Source organism: Stylophora pistillata, chromosome 8, assembly GCF_964205215.1.
Source record: "Stylophora pistillata chromosome 8, jaStyPist1.2, whole genome shotgun sequence".
NCBI classification, from domain to species: domain Eukaryota; kingdom Metazoa; phylum Cnidaria; class Anthozoa; order Scleractinia; family Pocilloporidae; genus Stylophora; species Stylophora pistillata.
The window spans coordinates 18,988,650-19,005,351 of record NC_142526.1 but is presented as its reverse complement, the minus strand read 5'-3'; the positions used below and the strand labels follow the sequence as shown (position 1 = coordinate 19,005,351).

Below are 16,702 nucleotides of genomic sequence, written 5' to 3'. Positions count from 1 at the left end.
TGAGAAGAAGCTTTTAAGACCATTCATCGGTAAGGATTTTTAAAAGGATGGCCTTTTATATACAGTGGAAATAATAGGGTGAAGTCTTGAAACATCGTGAAAGAAATAACAGACATAAGAAATTGGATGGTTACAATTTTTTTTCATGCTGTTTTTACCCTACATTGAGATAATGAAACTAACTTATTTTTCACAGAAGTACTGAACACTAAACAAAGCTATGCTCTCTTACCAAATTAAAGCCCACTAATACAAAAAAAAAATAATAATAATAAATGAAATACCACACACGATGAAATGTAAATTTATTAAAATTAAGCGCTGAATTTCTGGTTGTTGTACATTGTAGCATCTATGCTCTTAGATGAGGCAACAATGCTCTTTAATAACATGCAGTTTTAGTTATATTTGCAGCAAGTGCTGGCCAGTGCGATGTCTCAGATAGCTTCTTTTCCTAGTTTTTCCGCTTTTCTGCTCTTTTAGATGTCTGCTATGTTACGACAATGTTTGGCACTGGACCTCAGAGTTTATATGTCATGGAGAGGCACCAAGTTATCGTGTAAATAAAGATACTGATCTATGCATAAATGAAAAAGGTAAAGCAAAGAGGTAACGTGGTATGTTCTAAACGAATCCTTTTTAAACCTTTTTGTTTTTTTAGGTTACAAAACAGCGGCAATAGTGGCAGCGATTGCAATCAAACAGGTCCTCATCAAACCAGAAGGTGTATACTTGACGCTTAATGACGTTCGTCCTGGAAGGGAAACGCACGTATATTACCGGATGCAGTGAGAATACAATTCCGCGAATAATTGAATATTCATTTTTTTTTACTTTAAGTATATTAGAAATTTATGGTGCTTTAACTTCGGCCATCCAAAATATAGCCACAGCATCGCCTGTTTCCTACATGCAGACGCCATTTGAGCCGTGCGATGTGACTGTTAATTTTGTCTTACATTTTTATTGGTTGGTGGTAAAAATTCTGCACTTTTGAGGGTTTGGCCATTTGACGGTTTTGGATTAATCCCATTAAAACACTTCTGTAAGATGTTTAATGGCCCGCCATGTTGTGTTATCATCCTTAATCATCACTTTTTGTTGGCAAAGATGGAAACACGTTCACTAGAGTCCTCCCCCCTCCTTACTACTCCATCCTCAATTATTCCCCGATATGAGAATTCAGGGAGGTAAGGGGCGAAGAGGAGGGAACCTGGAAATGGGGCTGAGACGTTTATTTCATAACACGTACCTTCCACTGGTCTGGAGATCTCAGTAGTTTTCAGAGCTAACAAAAGGCACGTAGACAACAATCAATACAAAGAGAATCTGTTACAATATTAATACCAGTTATTCTCTATCAGGAGACCTCAATGGGGTGATGGTTTTTACACCTTACCGTGAAAATTTAGGCCAGTTTGCGGCTAACGGTTAATTTCTTTCCGTTGCCTTTGAAAAGAAAACATTTTTTTGCGGTTAACTTTTTTGAGGCTAACAGTTAAAATTTGTCAATTCTACATCTAACGGCTATTTTATTATTATTATTTTTTATTTGCCGTTTTACGACTAACGGTTAACCTCATTGAGACCAACCTAGCCTAACATCCTCATAAATAGCTTAGCTTCCTGGCTCTCACCTCAAACATTTTTCAGGTAAACAGATGTTTGCTCAGTAATCTGTTAATACCTAACACCAACGAACCCACCCTTATCTTACTCACCGGCATTTCGCAGGAACAACGCTTGAGTATGACACGTTGGAATGTTATTGATGACAGTCATCTCGTAAAATGGACAGTACACATTATCCATATCGCTACTGTAGTCTGTTATCTTGAGATAAAACATTCCGGTAGATACATCGGCGAATACAGTGGCTTTGTCTTTGTACAAACCATTGTGATTTGAATCGTATACCCTGAAAAATTGTCCAGTCTTATTTGTCGATGCGATTTTCTCCATGTCTATTTCATTTGGCCTTTTCAAGGCGGACACAGTAATGCGGCGAAGATAGGCACTGTTAGCTGCTTCCGGTAAAAGCTTCCAGCACAGAGTGATGTCATCATCCTCTGAAGCATATGTTATGGGAGGACTGGGGCAAGCAGTAGCGACATTAGATCCAGCTAAAGCAGAGAAGTAAGGACAGTGAGAAGTTTAAATGCCTTGACGTACTTTCGGGGGCAGTATTGTAGTTCGCGTGGAGTATATTAGTACAGTAAGATGTTTTATTATACATTGTAGTCACCATCCGTTTTCTCATTGGCTAAACGCCCGTAGTTAATTCTGGGAAACAGGGCAACCTACAGATTATTCACTAATCTGTACCTACAAAGTAGTGAGTAATCTGTAGGTTGCGCGCGCAATGCATGATTTCCGGTGGAGCAATGTCAAGTTCACGGACAGCGAAGTAATTAATCGACCTAGCGAGAAATTGAGAAATTACTTGAAGGTAAAGATTCGGAAAATACTAAAAGATCGGCAAAAGGGGCGAAGGAACTGTTCTACGAATGCCTTAAAGAGAAAAATATCCAGGAACCACACGACAGAAATGAATTAGCCCAAAAGATGGTGAAAATTTGTTTACCACACAGCTGTACATTTTTAAGTGTTCGAAAATAAATTGTATTCGCAGCGATAATGTGTTTGGCGTTATTTTCTTTAAGACAATGTATAATAAAACAATTATTGGATTCGGTTTTTGTGATATCGGGAATAATCAAGGTCTCGGTTAGTGTTATCAGCCTCAGCCTTCGGCTTCGGCTGATAACACTTACCTCGACCTTGATTATTCCCGATATCACAAAAACCGAATCCAGTAATTGTTTATAATTTCTGTGGCGTTAGAAATTCCATGTCAGTACGAAAGGAAATGTATAGATAACAGTATGGAGAATATGCATGCTGATCTTAGGGTGTTAAGGATGAACTACCAATAGCCTTACCTTCTTTAGAAATGATGTTAATTCGAACAAACTGTCTTGACGTTGTAAACTGCATAGTCCATTCCATGTCATAATCGACCACTACATGTACAGAACCTCGCTTTAAATGCTTCTAACATTAATTTGGGGTGACAAACGTGGACAAATTTTACTTAAAAGATTAATTTTTGTTTTATTTGATTGGACCCACTTTAAGTGACCGTTCAATCAGGTGAAGTACAATACAAAAAGGCCGTTGGTACTCAGTAAAGGGTGACCACAATCGCTCAATAGGGGTAAAAATTACAGTATTTAAGGCGAAAATTTTTCTTGAAATGTTTCCCTTCTTCCGTAGATACTAGCACTTATGCGATGCTCTTCGATCCGAGTTGAAATAAGTTTTTTTTTTACAGGATCGGCCATTTTTTACCTGCTGGAGGGAGGGTTGGGGGGGGGAGGGGGAGTGTCGGAAGATCTTGTTTGAGTCACAATAAAAATTACCTGATCATCTCTCTAAGGCTCTGTTTTAGTCTAATGACTCCCACTCATATGCAGTTCCAATTGTCTATTTCCCTTCTTTATACTCTGTGGGCGACGAATGATCCCCCTCCCCCCCCTGAGAATCATGTGATGTGATCCCCACCCCCTAGGTAAAATACTTACCATTGAGAATGCCTGAGAACAAAATACCGATGGAAATTCGTAGAAAGATGTGCTGTCCCATTCTGATCCTTGGTAAACGAAAAGTTGCCTCTGAATAGTAAGAAAACAAGAAAGTTTCAAACAAGAGAGGATGATGTTTCAAACTAATTATGAAAAATTCCCTTCTCAAAGTTTTGGCCTGGTTCTGGCGTTCGTAAAATCTCTAACGCCACAGAAATTATAATTTCTGGCGTTCGTAAAATCTGGCAAATTATTGTCGGAACTATTTAACTCCGAGTTATTTGTGTATACCTACAGCACATTTCAACATAGATAGTAGTTAAATAACACACGCGAATGAAATCCACAGTATGTTGACGTTATTGCGTGATTGCGTTCCAGTCTCCCTGGTCCTGGTGGGGGCGTGATGCGGGGCGTGAACTTGTCGACTGAAGACCGTGATGGCGGGCCTTAGGGATATTTGATGTTCATTTATATTTGTCATTCTAGCCTTGACAACATGTTTAAAACTAACAGAATTTTCACTTAAAAGTAAGGTTTAGAAGGTTTATTTTCAAACACATAAAAGTATATAGAATCATTCCCGCCATGAAGAGGTCTACGGGATGTATGATTTCGACCCATTACTATGAGGCTCACGCAATTTAGAAATTACTTTTGCTATATAAGACTATGGAGTGACCTTTCGGAAGTACACAAGACTTTCTTCACTGTTTTAATGATTTCTGATTTCCGATTGATAGATGTAATCGACCAAAAAATCAAATAATTTTAACCCACTGAAACCGATTCCTCCGTTGAAATACGTCCCCCCCGCCCATGTACTCTTATCGGTGGATTTTCTGAAGGAAATTTTGAAATGAAAGATCTTGTACAAGTCTGAAAAGCTCTTACCTTAGTTTATATTTGATCCGAACAATGCTTTCAAGTCGATTTGAGCGATATCACTGTTTCCCGCTTGAACACAACGTCTACCACACTGAACGCAATGGAAATATTACGCGTCTGTGACCCTGGTGCTTGGCATCACATTACTGTTTTACTAGAAGGCGGAAATACCGAAAAATCCCGATTTATAATCCGAGGGTCGATGTCAGTTCTAGGGATTCCGTGTTGGTCCTGCATTGTGGGGGTGGGGTGGGGGAGGAAGGCTTGGGAAACTTATCTTAGTAGGGAGAGTACGTTGAATTGGATAACTCTTCGAGCCATCCTGCTGTACAACGAGACGATCGACGCTAATGACGAAAAGTCAGTTCGTCATACCACATACCACAAGGAGAGGAGGGTAAATGTTGTTTTACTTCTAGCCAAGATAAATTGGCTATAGCAGAGGAGAGAAAAATTAATTGCTTCCTTACATTGTTAAAGCCATTGTTTTCGCTTGTGTGACCAAAGCTACGGGTGTGTCACGTAAAATCTCAGTATGTTCCGGTAACTTATGACCTGTGTTTCGAGGACACAAGAATCGAAATAATTTTATAATGCGCTCATCAGCTCACTGAAATGCTGAATAGACAGATCAGAATGGTGATGGCAAGTTCTCACTGAGCATGATGATGATGCGAAAAATGACTGATTATGTCACATGTTGTCACAGCAACCCAGCAAACTTACAGAACAGAGAAAATAACGAGTGTTACTGACAGGAGACGAATCTATGACCCTTCCGATCTGATCGATTTTAAAACGCCCAATCTGAATAGCTCAATCACTCCTGAAAATCGGCAGATGAGTGATTCCGAAAGCGCAGACTAAAAGGGGAAACAGCCATCTACCAAAGTCACTCAAAGTTTATTTACTTTAAAATAAATTAAAAGTCCTAAGCAAAATCAATAAATAAAGAAATAAGAACACTAATAAAACTATATATTTTCTTCGCCTGCGGGGTAAGCCAAACGCAAAAGCGAGAAAAATTCACTTAGATTAAACTCAGTACACCTAAAACTGAAGAGGAGGTCTAACAGTTCGACTTTACATTTTCAAAAAAATACGATCAAGACACGCGGAGTTTCACTCATTGGCACCAAATCAAAGCTTGAAAATTTGTCAAGGCTATGGCTTCCATGGCTCACTATTCACAAATAAATTAAATCAAAAGATGTTAATAGGCTCAAACTTTTATACATAACATAACGATAACTATACAAGAACAGCAAAACAAAATAGGCACAAACAAATGTTCACACTCCTGTTTTAGCTGCGAAGGGTCTGTTATCCTGCCAAGTATGGACAAGGTCTTAAAGGCCAGTAGTTATATATTACCTGAGAGGGGGGGGGGGGAGGAATTTTGGGGATCACATTGTTTTCAGGGGAAACGGAAGGCGCAGGGGAGATCAGACGTTGCTGGTAGAGTGTATAGGGGATAAGTATTATAGAAAATGAACGACCAATGAGGGGGGGGGGGGGACAAGGAGCCTGGAATCGTGTAAAATTTATCATTCAGCCTCCCCTCCTCTCTCCCAAGGTGACGAATAATGACCAGTTACTTAGTCAATGTTGTAACTGTTGGATCAGTTAGTTTCAAGGGTAGTTAAAGTGGCTCAGTTTCATCTCTACATTTCGTTTTCTCGGGAATATGGTCAGATTGTTTCCTTGCCTTGCAAAACAAAAGGAAGCCAACAATGGCGCCTATGAGGGCAATAGCAAACAAACAGCTCATAACTATCAATGCAGTCTTTGAGGGAGAAGCCTCGATAGTGGTTGGACCTGAAAAGCAGAAAAAATAATTTAGAGAAGAGGTGAACAACTTGATAGTTTGTCCATCTAGTAAAATGAAGCCTGTACTTTTCAAGTTCATCTTTTGTTATCAGTTTTGATATTCCACACCATCGTCAACTTCCCTCGTTCCTCAGTTGAAGCTCGTTCTCATCTTTTTCGTGTTTCCTACCAAACTGTTAAAACTTCTTCAGTCTACGTAATATATATGTATACCCCCAACACCTTCATGTAATTATAACTGGGGTAACCCGGCTTATTCAAGTTGCGTGGGCCGCTAAATATGTGCGTACGACTTTGTATATATGGCTTTTACAGGACCTCGCATGTAGCACAGCCGGGGAACAACCAATTCATTACGAACTTTAAGTACAGTCCATATCCACCCACCTTCAGTTGTAGCTTCTGGTGTTGTTGTTGTGCTCATCTCAGTTTTGGGGTTGGTTGATACTTTCGCCGCTGTGGTAGGTTTGGTGGTGGTTTCTGTTGCCATTATTGTGGTGGTTTGAAATGGAACTTCACGAAGGTCTGTGGATAGATTCCATAGAAAGTGTACTTGGCTATATTTAAAATGTCCTTTATTTTGATGAACATAGACAAAAACAAAAAATCCCTCACAGATATGTAATCAGTTAAGCTTATCCGACCGTTTTGCTGCAATCAACCAAAAACGACCCCCACTTCTGTACCCGTTACGGTGGTTCAGTTAACTGATGTCAAAGTTGTGATCTGGCCGTATACCTTCGTCACGCCCACAACAAGATCCAACAGGGCTCACGCACTATTTCCACGTCAGAGTTGCTGTCGCACCTCAATGAAACGGTGCAAAAGTTCTGTCAATCGGGCTAAACATGATGGCGTAGTTAACAAGATTCTTTGTTCATGACGTTTAAATAGCAAGATCGCAAGACCTTTGCCATACAGAATCAAGGAGCATAACGGACATATCGACATACGCTCTGGTCTACGCCATCACAGTACACACTTTTAACACTCGACACCGCCCACTTCGAGAAACCGCTTCGCTTTGGACACGTCTAGTGGAAAGTTACAAGTTTGTGGTCCCGTCAGACCGGCTGTATCTGTTGCCAAGTTCAACTTATCGATGAGCGAATACGCTCAGATGAGGAAAAGCGTTGCAACCCAGCATATCAAATTTACATGTAAGGTACTCACCAACACTGCGCAATAACAGCGCTTGAGAATGACATGGTGTTGAGTCATCTCTGCCATCCCGGGTTTGGTACTTTACACAGTACACATTGTCCATCTGTCTGGTGTAGTTTGTAATCCTGAGATACACCATTCCGGCAGGTAAATCGGCAGATACAGTGGCTCTGTTGATGTAATTTCCGTCATGTTTGCTTGCGTACACCCTTTCAAAATGTCCAGTCCCATTTGCAGAGCCGACCGAGTCCATTTCAGCTTCGACTGGCCTTGACAGGGCCTTAACATAATAGCGGGCTACAATGCTAGAGTTTTCTGCAATTCGCCAGCACAAGGTGACATTATCGCCTTCTGTAGCATATGTTATTGGCGGACTAGGGCAATAAACTGCGGCAACTTTGTCTCTTGCTGAAGAAAAGATAAAGAAATAGAGTGGAATTGAGTGAAAGTATATTTTTACTCACCGTCCGCGATTCCGACAATTTTTTTTAATACCGCAGATGTTCCGACAACTTCCGAAATTTGCCACAGATCCCCTAATCCTATTGCGGTCGGCAGGCGTTCTTTTGAATGTAACGCAACGCTCTCTCCGCATTCTGTGACATCTCAGACTGCGAAAATTTTGCGGAAAACAAAGACGGTTGGTAGCCACCACTGTTGCTGGTTAACTAGAAACAAAGAGCATTGATTTTCCCTACTTACCAATGAATACGTTCATGAATAAAATTCCTTTGAAAATTTGTAGCAGGATCTGTTTTTCCATTCTTGTTCTAAGAGAGAGAGAGAGAGAGAGAGAGAGAGAAAGAGAGAGAGAGTGGAGCCCTCATATTTGATAGTAAAATTCGCTCACAATCTGTCCTGTTTATTCAGTTTCAGTCAGCATCCCAACATTTATTTCTAACCATTTTACACCCTAACATCAGCATGCATATTCTTCATACTGTTCTCTGTACATTTCCTATGATACCGACAAAGAGAATTTGTATGGTCACTTCTCGTGGGTTCGGAGAGGAGCGTGGGCTCCGGTTCCCGAACAGCGGCTGGTAATCGAGCCTAAGTAGTGTTGCTGTAACGAGAAATTAGATACCACGCACTAGAGTTGAGTGAACAAAAACAGACTTCCACGACTACAGAGTGAAGAACTGTCGCTCTTTGTTGGCTAATTAAGAGTTTAGAGATATTTTAGAGCTAGAACATCACGTGTATGATGGTGGCCTATGACTGCCACGTGCTTGCGATGCTAAATTTCTTCATTTTTAAGTGAAGGTAAGAGCTAAACTTTTCATAGAAATGGGTGGCCAAAATTTGTGTCACGTAATGTTAGGTGATGTAAAATTTTCTCTCTCGCATTTAAGACCGTTTTAATGAGAATCTAAGACAAATGCTCCACTCCACTGTTAAATATGTCCAGACAGTTTGAGAACAGTTTAAGAACAACGCGACATAACTCATCCATGTGCAACAAGCTTTATTTCTTTAGTCTCAGTTCCTTACTGTAATGTCACGCAACTCTCCCTCAAAAATTGCGTGCCACCCAGTTGGAGTTGGGCTGACGAGACCTCCTCCCTTCAAGTAAAGGTTGTACTCTTGACCCTCTGGGCACAATTTAAATAACGTGATGAACCTTAAGCATCATAATTGAATATTCATTCATTTTATTCTTTTTAAATAACCACTCTATACACCACTTTCATAAATGGCTGCCAGATTGATATTCTTTTGTTTAAATTCAAATTAGCCTCACTAGCCTCGCTTGAGATAATGTATTCTTTTGAATTTTGAACTGGAGAACGAGGCCAGAAAGGCTAATTTAAATTTAAACAAAAGAATATTAATCCGGCAGCCATTTATGGAAGTGGTCAATGCGACGTGATATTGCGTAACTTTCTATGATTGTTTTTTTCGGTGGATTCGGTTGATTTTTTTTCTCTAATAACCAATGTAGATTATTTATTGTTATTTACGTGTTTTTTATCTTAATCTGTCCGTGTAACAGATGGTATTAGAAATTTTTTTATAATTTTGACCGACCATGATTATTCTTGATCACAGGTTGCGTAAGATTGGTTGAGCAAATTTTTTTTTTTGTTCAATGGCTTTCAGCCTCAAAATGCGAATATATAATTGTTAAGTTTAGATACCATTGAACGAAGTGGAAGTTATGTTACATTTGACATTGTTAATCTCATCGGCGCCATGATTGAAAATTGATTACAAAGCAGTTGAACGATAAGAACAAGACGATGTACCGAAAAGAGCCGAGAGCACCGCCTAACGGTTCTTTGTAGTTCCACAACCAAAAAAAAAACAAACAAACAGCTTTGAAACATTTTCTTAAGTTGTAGCTGTAAATTAAAACCAGTGAGTTAAACAAATACCTTTAGTCACGGGAAAGTTATGCCAACTCCAAAACAACCTCTATGTTCCAATTAACCAGATGTCGTGTAAGCGAAAAAAAAATGCAGTTTTCAAAAATTCAGAAAAAATTAAGTTCTGTTTGAACACATCACCATCCGTCTGACCAGTCGTCTGTGCGAATGTGGAAAATTTTAGCGCGTCAGCGCTTAGAAAATCTGTTTTTCTTTAATTATATAACTTTCGATACTACTTACACGAAAACAAATTATGCTATTTCAGTGTCAGGGCCGAAGAAATTTTTCACCATGTATATACTTTAAACTTGGATCGTCATGTGTTTAAAGGGAGTTCATGAAAAGCAAAAATACCAGTCGAATTTAAACAGTTCTCGACAGTCACGATTTTACCTCGGGTTTGCGTGCGCGAGCACAAAAATAATGAATTATAATAATCGTTCTGTAGGAAATCTTTTTCCGAGCAGAAATTCATACCCATCTTATGTACGGTACAGCGAGCAAATAAACGAACTTTTAAGATAATTTTTCTTACCTTGGTTTTCTATTAGATGCTACCACTGCTTTAACTTGACTTGAGCTGCGACAAACACAGATACTTGGCTTTATTTCAGAGCATTAGTAAAACAGTTGCGAAAACGTGCGCTGTCATGTGCCCGAGGAATTCGAACAAAGTACAAAGGTTCAGTGACCGTTTGACTTATCAATAACTCGTGATTGATACTACGCCGAGTCCAATAAAAAAAGTTGAGGTAAGGCAAGCAAACTTTTTATACTGTCTGCCCTTCGAGTAACCGAAATTGGAAAATGAGTCTTTTTTTTCCCTTTTGGAACTTGTTTTACCTTTCAAATAACTCGTTGACAAGCGAGGTCATGTAGCCGAAAATTCACATATTTCAAGCGTCCAGTAGACAAAGCGAGTCGAAAGCTAAAGGCACCCTTTGCGAATATTTTAAATTTCAGGCTAAGTCGTTGTTTATTTTGTATCATGAATAAAAAAAAATCGAAATCCAAACCACGGGATTATCATCCCATAAGTAATGATTTCCATGGTCATTTAGGAAACGAGACAAAAATTTTCACCATTTCTTCCAAAACGCATACATAAGTCACTTCTCTAAAGCTGAAGACACGGTAAGGGAATTGATACGACCTGCTGAACCCAACATAGTAACTCATAACATATTAGTTAACAATACCTTGGCAATGCTTGTGCAAACAGAGTTTTAGGGTGAAAAAATTATCAGTCCGCTGGGGCGGATCCAGGATTTAGTCAAGGGGGGTTCGGAGAATTGTCCGAGGGTATGCTCCCGCGGGAGATTCTGAAAATTAGATCTTCGGAAACATGATTTCCAGTATTTTGAGGGAAAATTTAGGGGGTTCAACCGAACCACCCCTGGATCCGCCATAGAGTTAGGGAACTTTGACGAAACAGTGTAATATGCTTACAAACGATAAGCGTTTTGTGTACGTCTATAAGAATCCCCTGCGTATATCTAAATGAAGACATCCTCCAGCTATCAAGACTGTCCCAACAAAATACCCTAGAGATTGTAATAATACAAAATGGGCCCGAAATGTCACCCGCGTGCAAATCAATTGAAAAGCCTTGAAAACATCAGTGCATTAAAATGATGATTCATGTAATTCTCTGCCATGGGAAATACGTTTCCTTTTTTAGTTGCCACACTGATTAACCTTTGTAGGTTCAAAGTGCAACGCCGAGAATAGATATCGAAAGAAATTCTTTAAAATCATTAGGACACGCCTAAACCTGACTGTTATACCACATAAGCTGCACGTGATAGGTCAGAAACATTTTTTAGAGCAATTACCGGCAAAGAGAAAAATCTTAACCGACAGAATCTAATTTATTCAGCCTTTCTGAAAAGTTATCAGACAGATGTTCTGTTGCACCCTGATTGCAGACTCTCCAGTCGTCGATGGCTCACGATTTTGTTTATGGTTTCATAGTTTTCAGTGATGTTCCGAACTGATCTTTGACAGAATCGCAGTTCAACTCCTCGTGGAATAATGATGGTGTCACGAATATCGGTCATTGCTTTAAGTTCTTCGCAGTTCACGCGAAGCCTTTCGATCCCTGACTAATCAAGGAAATCACCAAACACAAAAAATTACACCCCTGTAAGAGCCTAAAGAAGCCCACGGTTATGAAATAGGGAACTTTTTCCGCGGGGCTGAAATAAAATGTGAAACTTTAGAATGTGTATAACCTGACAATCTGATCGTCTTACTGATCACGATTGACCGGCATAGAACTACATATTACCGACGACTTCCATAGAAAAGGAAAGCACAGAAAAAATTGGTCTACTATCATAGTTTATTCGGCTTATAGCTAGTTACAAATCGTATCTTAGTCAATCGGTGAAAAGATAAGGCAGTCGACTATGTCGACAAAACAAAACCTAAAAAGAAATGAGTAGTCCGCAATATGTCATGCCAAAAAACCCTAACCACAACCTTCACTCTTAGAAAACTGCTCGCTTCCCATAAGAGATTATGTCTGCACACCAATATCCGAGAATACTTTCGCGCAAAATGGAGGTGAATGTTTAAACATTCAAACACAAACCGCAGCTATCAGCTCTGAGCCAGATTGTCTCAATGAAATACATATTCAATTTAGGCGACCACCCTGAATCTTAAATCTTATTCTTTTATTTCGTAAAGGTGATCTACAAATAACAGAAGAGGAATTCCCCGCACTGTCTGACCAAAGAAATCATGAGATACATATTTCTGTGAGTCTCAGGATCTGGTACATATTTCTCTCTTCCCGTATTTCATGTTAACTTATTCGAGTTAACTTATTAACTCGATTTCATGTTAACTTATTCAAGAGAATTTTGCATTACATCGACGAAGACATCACTCTTTGGCTAATTGGTAAGTTCATTTCAATTATTTCTTTCCTGGGTGATTCAATAATTTTGGAAAGAGGGTTTACAAGTAATCCTTTCCTGAGGTAACGGAAATAATTGCTACTGAAGTCGAAGTCGAAGCTTCGTCAATTTGCAGCTAGAGGAACGAAGCAGCGTCAATTTGCAGCTAAAGGAACAAAGCAGCGTCAATTACTAGCTGGAGGAACGAAGGAGCGTTAATTTGCAGCCAAAGGAACTTCTTTGGCGTTGTCGGATTTTAAGTTGGCTTTTTGAGTTTTTCTTGCATAACAACACAAAAAGAAACTAAACATGGCGAGAATAAAAGCAATTACAAACAAACAGCTCACGACTATCAAAGCCGTTCTGTAAGGGTGGACAATAGGTGGACCTGAAAAGAAAAGAACAAAACTCAGCTACCTGACTATTTCTCCCTCCATCCCCCCCCCCCCCCGCCCCTCCTGCCTGTTCCTAAACGGTCTTTAAACTCTATCTTCGAAAGCAAAGCCACCAGCGAAATAACGAACGCAAGTGCAAGTGGAACCGAGTAGAGGGTAGATGGTTTGGTAGCTTGGGTTATGCAATCTATGTATAAACGGGGACATCTAAACTCCTAAGCTGATCTGAATGAGAACGCATTATGCGAAACCACAAACTTACAAACACTAATCCACGACTACCCACCTTCAGTTGTCGCCTTCTCCGTGATTTCGGTGTTTTCTGTTGCAGGCGCTGTGGTAACGGTCGCCGTGGTAGTTTTCAGGGTGGTTTCTGTTGCCATCATTGTGGTGGTTTTCGCGAGGGATTCACGGAGGTCTGCAGATAATGTTGAGGACAAGTAAATCTATTTACAAATGGAAATCGAAAGCAATCCAAGCTAGCTTTGGGTCTGTTTTACTTTGTTGCGCAATTGGGTTAGGAAATTTGCGCTCTAGATGCAAAACAGTATAATGACCGGAGTAACTAACTAATTAGAATGAAGCAATACAAAAGAAATCTCTATTTACCTTGAGTCGTGACACAACTGAACGTTTCTCGAAAAACCGATTATGGAGACACCCTTTAGCCACGAGAAAACTGCAGAATGTCTGGGTATCAAAATTGCGCTGTAACATTTCCATAAACAGACTGACTATTTTCTAATAAAATGTTGTTAGCCCAATATCTTTCAAAATTAAGAATTAAACTCTCTATAGCCAAGTATAGGATCACGAGTGAACATACTAACCAGTAAATGGTTTCAAAGCCAGGAAGTTACATTCCATTGTGTCGAGTCTGATCGTTTGGGTGAGGTTAATCATTTCTAGAGCTGTCGCATAAAATAAACTCACCAACATTTCGCAGTAACAGCGCTTGAGCGTGACACGCTTCAAAAGGACGACCATCTGAAATATTGTACAATACACAGTACACATTATCCATCTTTCTAGTGTAGTTTTCAATTCTGAGGTACAACATTCCAGCAGGCAAATCGGCGTAGACAGTAACTTTGTTGATGAACAAGCGGTCATGTTTTGTAATGTACACCTTTTCAAACTGTCCACTCCCATTTGCAGAGGCGACTTCCTCCATTTTGGCTTGGAGGGGCCTTTTCAGGGCCTTGATAATGTACTGGTTCACAGTAGTCGCGTTGACTGCAATTCGCCAGCAGAGAGTAACGTTATCGCCGTCCGAGGCGTATGTTATTGGGAGACTGGGACAGGAATTTGCAGCGACATTGTAACCAGCTGAGTTAGGAAAAAAGGGAACATCCTATCGGTGAATTTATTGTACAAAGTGGATGAGGGAAAAAATAACTACAGAACTTTTCTGTTGCAATTCTACTTACAGCAGATTCCCTTCTCTAAATTTTCTTCTTTCTAGCAGACTCTAACACTGATCCTTTAACTGACTCACTTTATTATCTAACTACACTCCGTAGAGTACAAATAACGCCATAGACGAGTACAAATATCACGCGGTAATTGTACCCCAGAGAACCGGTTCGACAGGTTTTCTCGCATCGCGCAAGATTGAAGTTACGAAAAAAAAAAAAATGGCGGACAATTTGAATCATAATTCCGACGACGAAGAGTCGGAATGGCTGGCAAATATAGAAAAAATACTCAGAAAACATACTCAGAAAAAATACTCGTAAAAATACTCAGCGATACTACACAACAAAACGTCTAATAAGATATATTTATTATTCAATTGTGCTTTGTAGAGTACAAATAACGCTCGAGACGAGTACAATTATCACGCAATATTTGTACTTCAGAAATGTCCGCGAAATTCGCTCACACCGAAACAACAATTAGGCGTGTTGGATGATGAAAATCAGGAAAATCGTCGTGATGGCAAACACCCAAGTAACCTTGGACTTTGAATTCAAATCTTAACTAAATGCTAAATATAAACACACACTTTCAGAAATTGCCAAGGGTGCTCAAACAAGAATTATAAAGTACTTGGGGCTGTTTTCTACCCGGTCATGGACAACATCAAACCTTTTTAAACAGAGACGGACATCAGCGATAGAGCTGGACGTAGTTTTAATCATTGCAGTGTAACAATAAGAAGAGGAGCTTCGATATCAACACTTACCGATAAATAGGCTTATAAAAAAGATTCCGTTGCAAATGTTTAGTATTTGCTTCCCCATGCTTGTGTTCGCTTACGGAAAAAGCTGGTCTCAAATTTCACCTGAAAAAATAAAATAAAATAAAATAAAACGCTTGGCATCCAGCTCGGCGAAATTTCCGAAAATATTCCGATTCCTTCCGAAAAAATATCATGTTCCGACGATTTCCCAAAAAAATTCCGACCATTTTGCAAGTTTCCTTTTCAACAGAGAAAATTGAATTCGAAATTTGAAAGATCAGCAGGCATTAATGAAGTTAAGTGTTGCCATACTCCGACAAACACTTGAGAATAAACACCGTTTTAAACAGCATCTTACCGACAATTTGGGTTAGATGAGAAATTCTTATCACTAAAAAACTGAAGGTAATCGCAAGTCAATGGCGATCAGTTTCTCAGTCAATTTATCTCTATATTACTTGGGCGGACAAATCATGTGTTACCCATCATATTTTTTGTTGGTAAAAGTTAAAAGCGAGTTTTTTGAAGGGAAATTCATCGACGTTCAAGGTGTACAAGAAAGTAAATAACCGAAAAGATCAAATTTGCTTACCTTGATCTGTATTTCTTTGCAATCCTTTAGCGGGACTGGAGCTGAGATAAGCCTAAAGACTTACCTTTGTTTGAAGGTGAATTATCAAAAGTCAAGTATCCAATTCAGGTCATGTGCCTGAACAAAGTACAGATGACGACCATGGTTCCAGATGAAGACCAATCACCGTTTGCTTTTCAGATGAAGATCATGGTTCCAGATGAAGACCAATCACCGTTTGCTTTTTCATGTGATTAAAACCACGCTTCACCCGTGTGAGAAGCCAAGGTAACGCATTGTCGGGAATCGGTTTTCGTCGACAAAGAAACTCACAATTTCTTGATTTTAACAGTTTTAATGGCCCAGCACTCAGCCTAGCTGTCACAATTCTCCTACTCTCTCCCACTCCCACTACTCGTCTCATATATCTAAGGACTCAAAGTTCAAAACGGGCGAATTTGACGTCTAGCTGTCATCACCGGAAAACAGAAACTTGCGTAACGCAACTCGCAGTCACGACAGCATTTCTTGTGACCACATACCCTAAAGACTACACCATACGTGTTGCACGGAACGCAAAGGTTCCTAGATTTTATTAACGTATCTCACAATCCTCGTTGAAATCGGCCGCTAGACCCTGGAAACGAAGTTGTTCAAATTGTATTCCTTTCCACGGGAGGGAAGGGGGGGGGGGGAGTGGCTTTTAGTACTAGTTAACAGTGCAAGAACAGGTCTCTCCGGCTGGCTTTCGGTCTTATAAACCAATTATTTTGGCTATCACGATAGCAGTTAGCAGATATTTTAACG

General features: G+C 39.7%; 3 protein-coding genes across 7 annotated transcripts; all 3 read right to left on the bottom strand.

Annotated features, from left to right (window-relative positions):
- Positions 1-288: 288 nt before the first annotated feature.
- On the bottom strand, positions 289-4,626 carry LOC111329209 (uncharacterized). Of its 3 annotated transcripts, XM_088729340.1 has the most exons (6): positions 4,479-4,626; positions 3,585-3,674; positions 2,943-3,023; positions 1,722-2,123; positions 1,253-1,288; positions 289-754 (listed from the first exon to the last, which is right to left on the bottom strand). In XM_088729340.1, exons 2-6 carry the CDS (start codon positions 3,643-3,645, stop codon positions 663-665), a joined length of 672 nt encoding a protein of 223 aa, XP_088585466.1. In that variant the 5' UTR covers positions 3,646-3,674; positions 4,479-4,626; the 3' UTR covers positions 289-662. The 3 variants fall into 3 exon arrangements, with proteins under 3 accessions (XP_088585466.1, XP_022789572.1, XP_088585467.1); XM_022933837.2 differs by lacking the exon at positions 2,943-3,023; XM_088729341.1 differs by lacking the exons at positions 2,943-3,023; positions 4,479-4,626 and adding an exon at positions 3,880-3,930.
- A 728-nt stretch (positions 4,627-5,354) lies between these two features.
- Positions 5,355-12,025, bottom strand: LOC111329237 (uncharacterized). Of its 3 annotated transcripts, XM_088729339.1 has the most exons (6): positions 10,374-12,025; positions 9,845-9,884; positions 8,169-8,236; positions 7,476-7,874; positions 6,690-6,827; positions 5,355-6,290 (listed from the first exon to the last, which is right to left on the bottom strand). In XM_088729339.1, exons 3-6 carry the CDS (start codon positions 8,227-8,229, stop codon positions 6,115-6,117), a joined length of 774 nt encoding a protein of 257 aa, XP_088585465.1. In that variant the 5' UTR covers positions 8,230-8,236; positions 9,845-9,884; positions 10,374-12,025; the 3' UTR covers positions 5,355-6,114. The 3 variants fall into 3 exon arrangements, with proteins under 3 accessions (XP_088585465.1, XP_022789607.2, XP_022789606.2); XM_022933872.2 differs by lacking the exon at positions 9,845-9,884 and having other exon boundaries at positions 10,374-10,975; XM_022933871.2 differs by lacking the exons at positions 9,845-9,884; positions 10,374-12,025 and having other exon boundaries at positions 8,169-9,832.
- Positions 12,026-12,498: 473 nt separating this feature from the next.
- Positions 12,499-16,657, bottom strand: LOC111329191 (uncharacterized). Its single transcript, XM_022933810.2, has 5 exons — positions 15,917-16,657; positions 15,328-15,426; positions 14,073-14,468; positions 13,426-13,557; positions 12,499-13,132 (listed from the first exon to the last, which is right to left on the bottom strand). Exons 2-5 carry the CDS (start codon positions 15,383-15,385, stop codon positions 12,960-12,962), a joined length of 759 nt encoding a protein of 252 aa, XP_022789545.2. The 5' UTR covers positions 15,386-15,426; positions 15,917-16,657; the 3' UTR covers positions 12,499-12,959.
- Between the last annotated feature and the right edge of the window lie 45 nt (positions 16,658-16,702).

What these genes read in the sequence shown, in the direction of transcription:
- LOC111329209 (XM_088729340.1), bottom strand. Translation starts at nt 3,645, where the DNA reads ATGGGACAGCACATCTTTCTACGAATTTCCATCGGTATTTTGTTCTCA. An exon ending in GTTCTCAGGCATTCTCAATG is followed by an intron (nt 3,024 to 3,584) that starts GTAAGTATTTTA and finishes CTGTACATGTAG; the next exon opens with TGGTCGATTATGACATGGAA. An exon ending in GTTGTTCCTGCGAAATGCCG is followed by an intron (nt 1,289 to 1,721) that starts GTGAGTAAGATA and finishes GCCTTTTGTTAG; the next exon opens with CTCTGAAAACTACTGAGATC.
- LOC111329237 (XM_088729339.1), bottom strand. Translation starts at nt 8,229, where the DNA reads ATGGAAAAACAGATCCTGCTACAAATTTTCAAAGGAATTTTATTCATG. An exon ending in GCTGTTATTGCGCAGTGTTG is followed by an intron (nt 6,828 to 7,475) that starts GTGAGTACCTTA and finishes ATCTATCCACAG; the next exon opens with ACCTTCGTGAAGTTCCATTT. An exon ending in ACCAGAAGCTACAACTGAAG is followed by an intron (nt 6,291 to 6,689) that starts GTGGGTGGATAT and finishes TCTGCTTTTCAG; the next exon opens with GTCCAACCACTATCGAGGCT.
- LOC111329191 (XM_022933810.2), bottom strand. Translation starts at nt 15,385, where the DNA reads ATGGGGAAGCAAATACTAAACATTTGCAACGGAATCTTTTTTATAAGC. An exon ending in GCTGTTACTGCGAAATGTTG is followed by an intron (nt 13,558 to 14,072) that starts GTGAGTTTATTT and finishes CATTATCTGCAG; the next exon opens with ACCTCCGTGAATCCCTCGCG. An exon ending in GGAGAAGGCGACAACTGAAG is followed by an intron (nt 13,133 to 13,425) that starts GTGGGTAGTCGT and finishes TTTTCTTTTCAG; the next exon opens with GTCCACCTATTGTCCACCCT.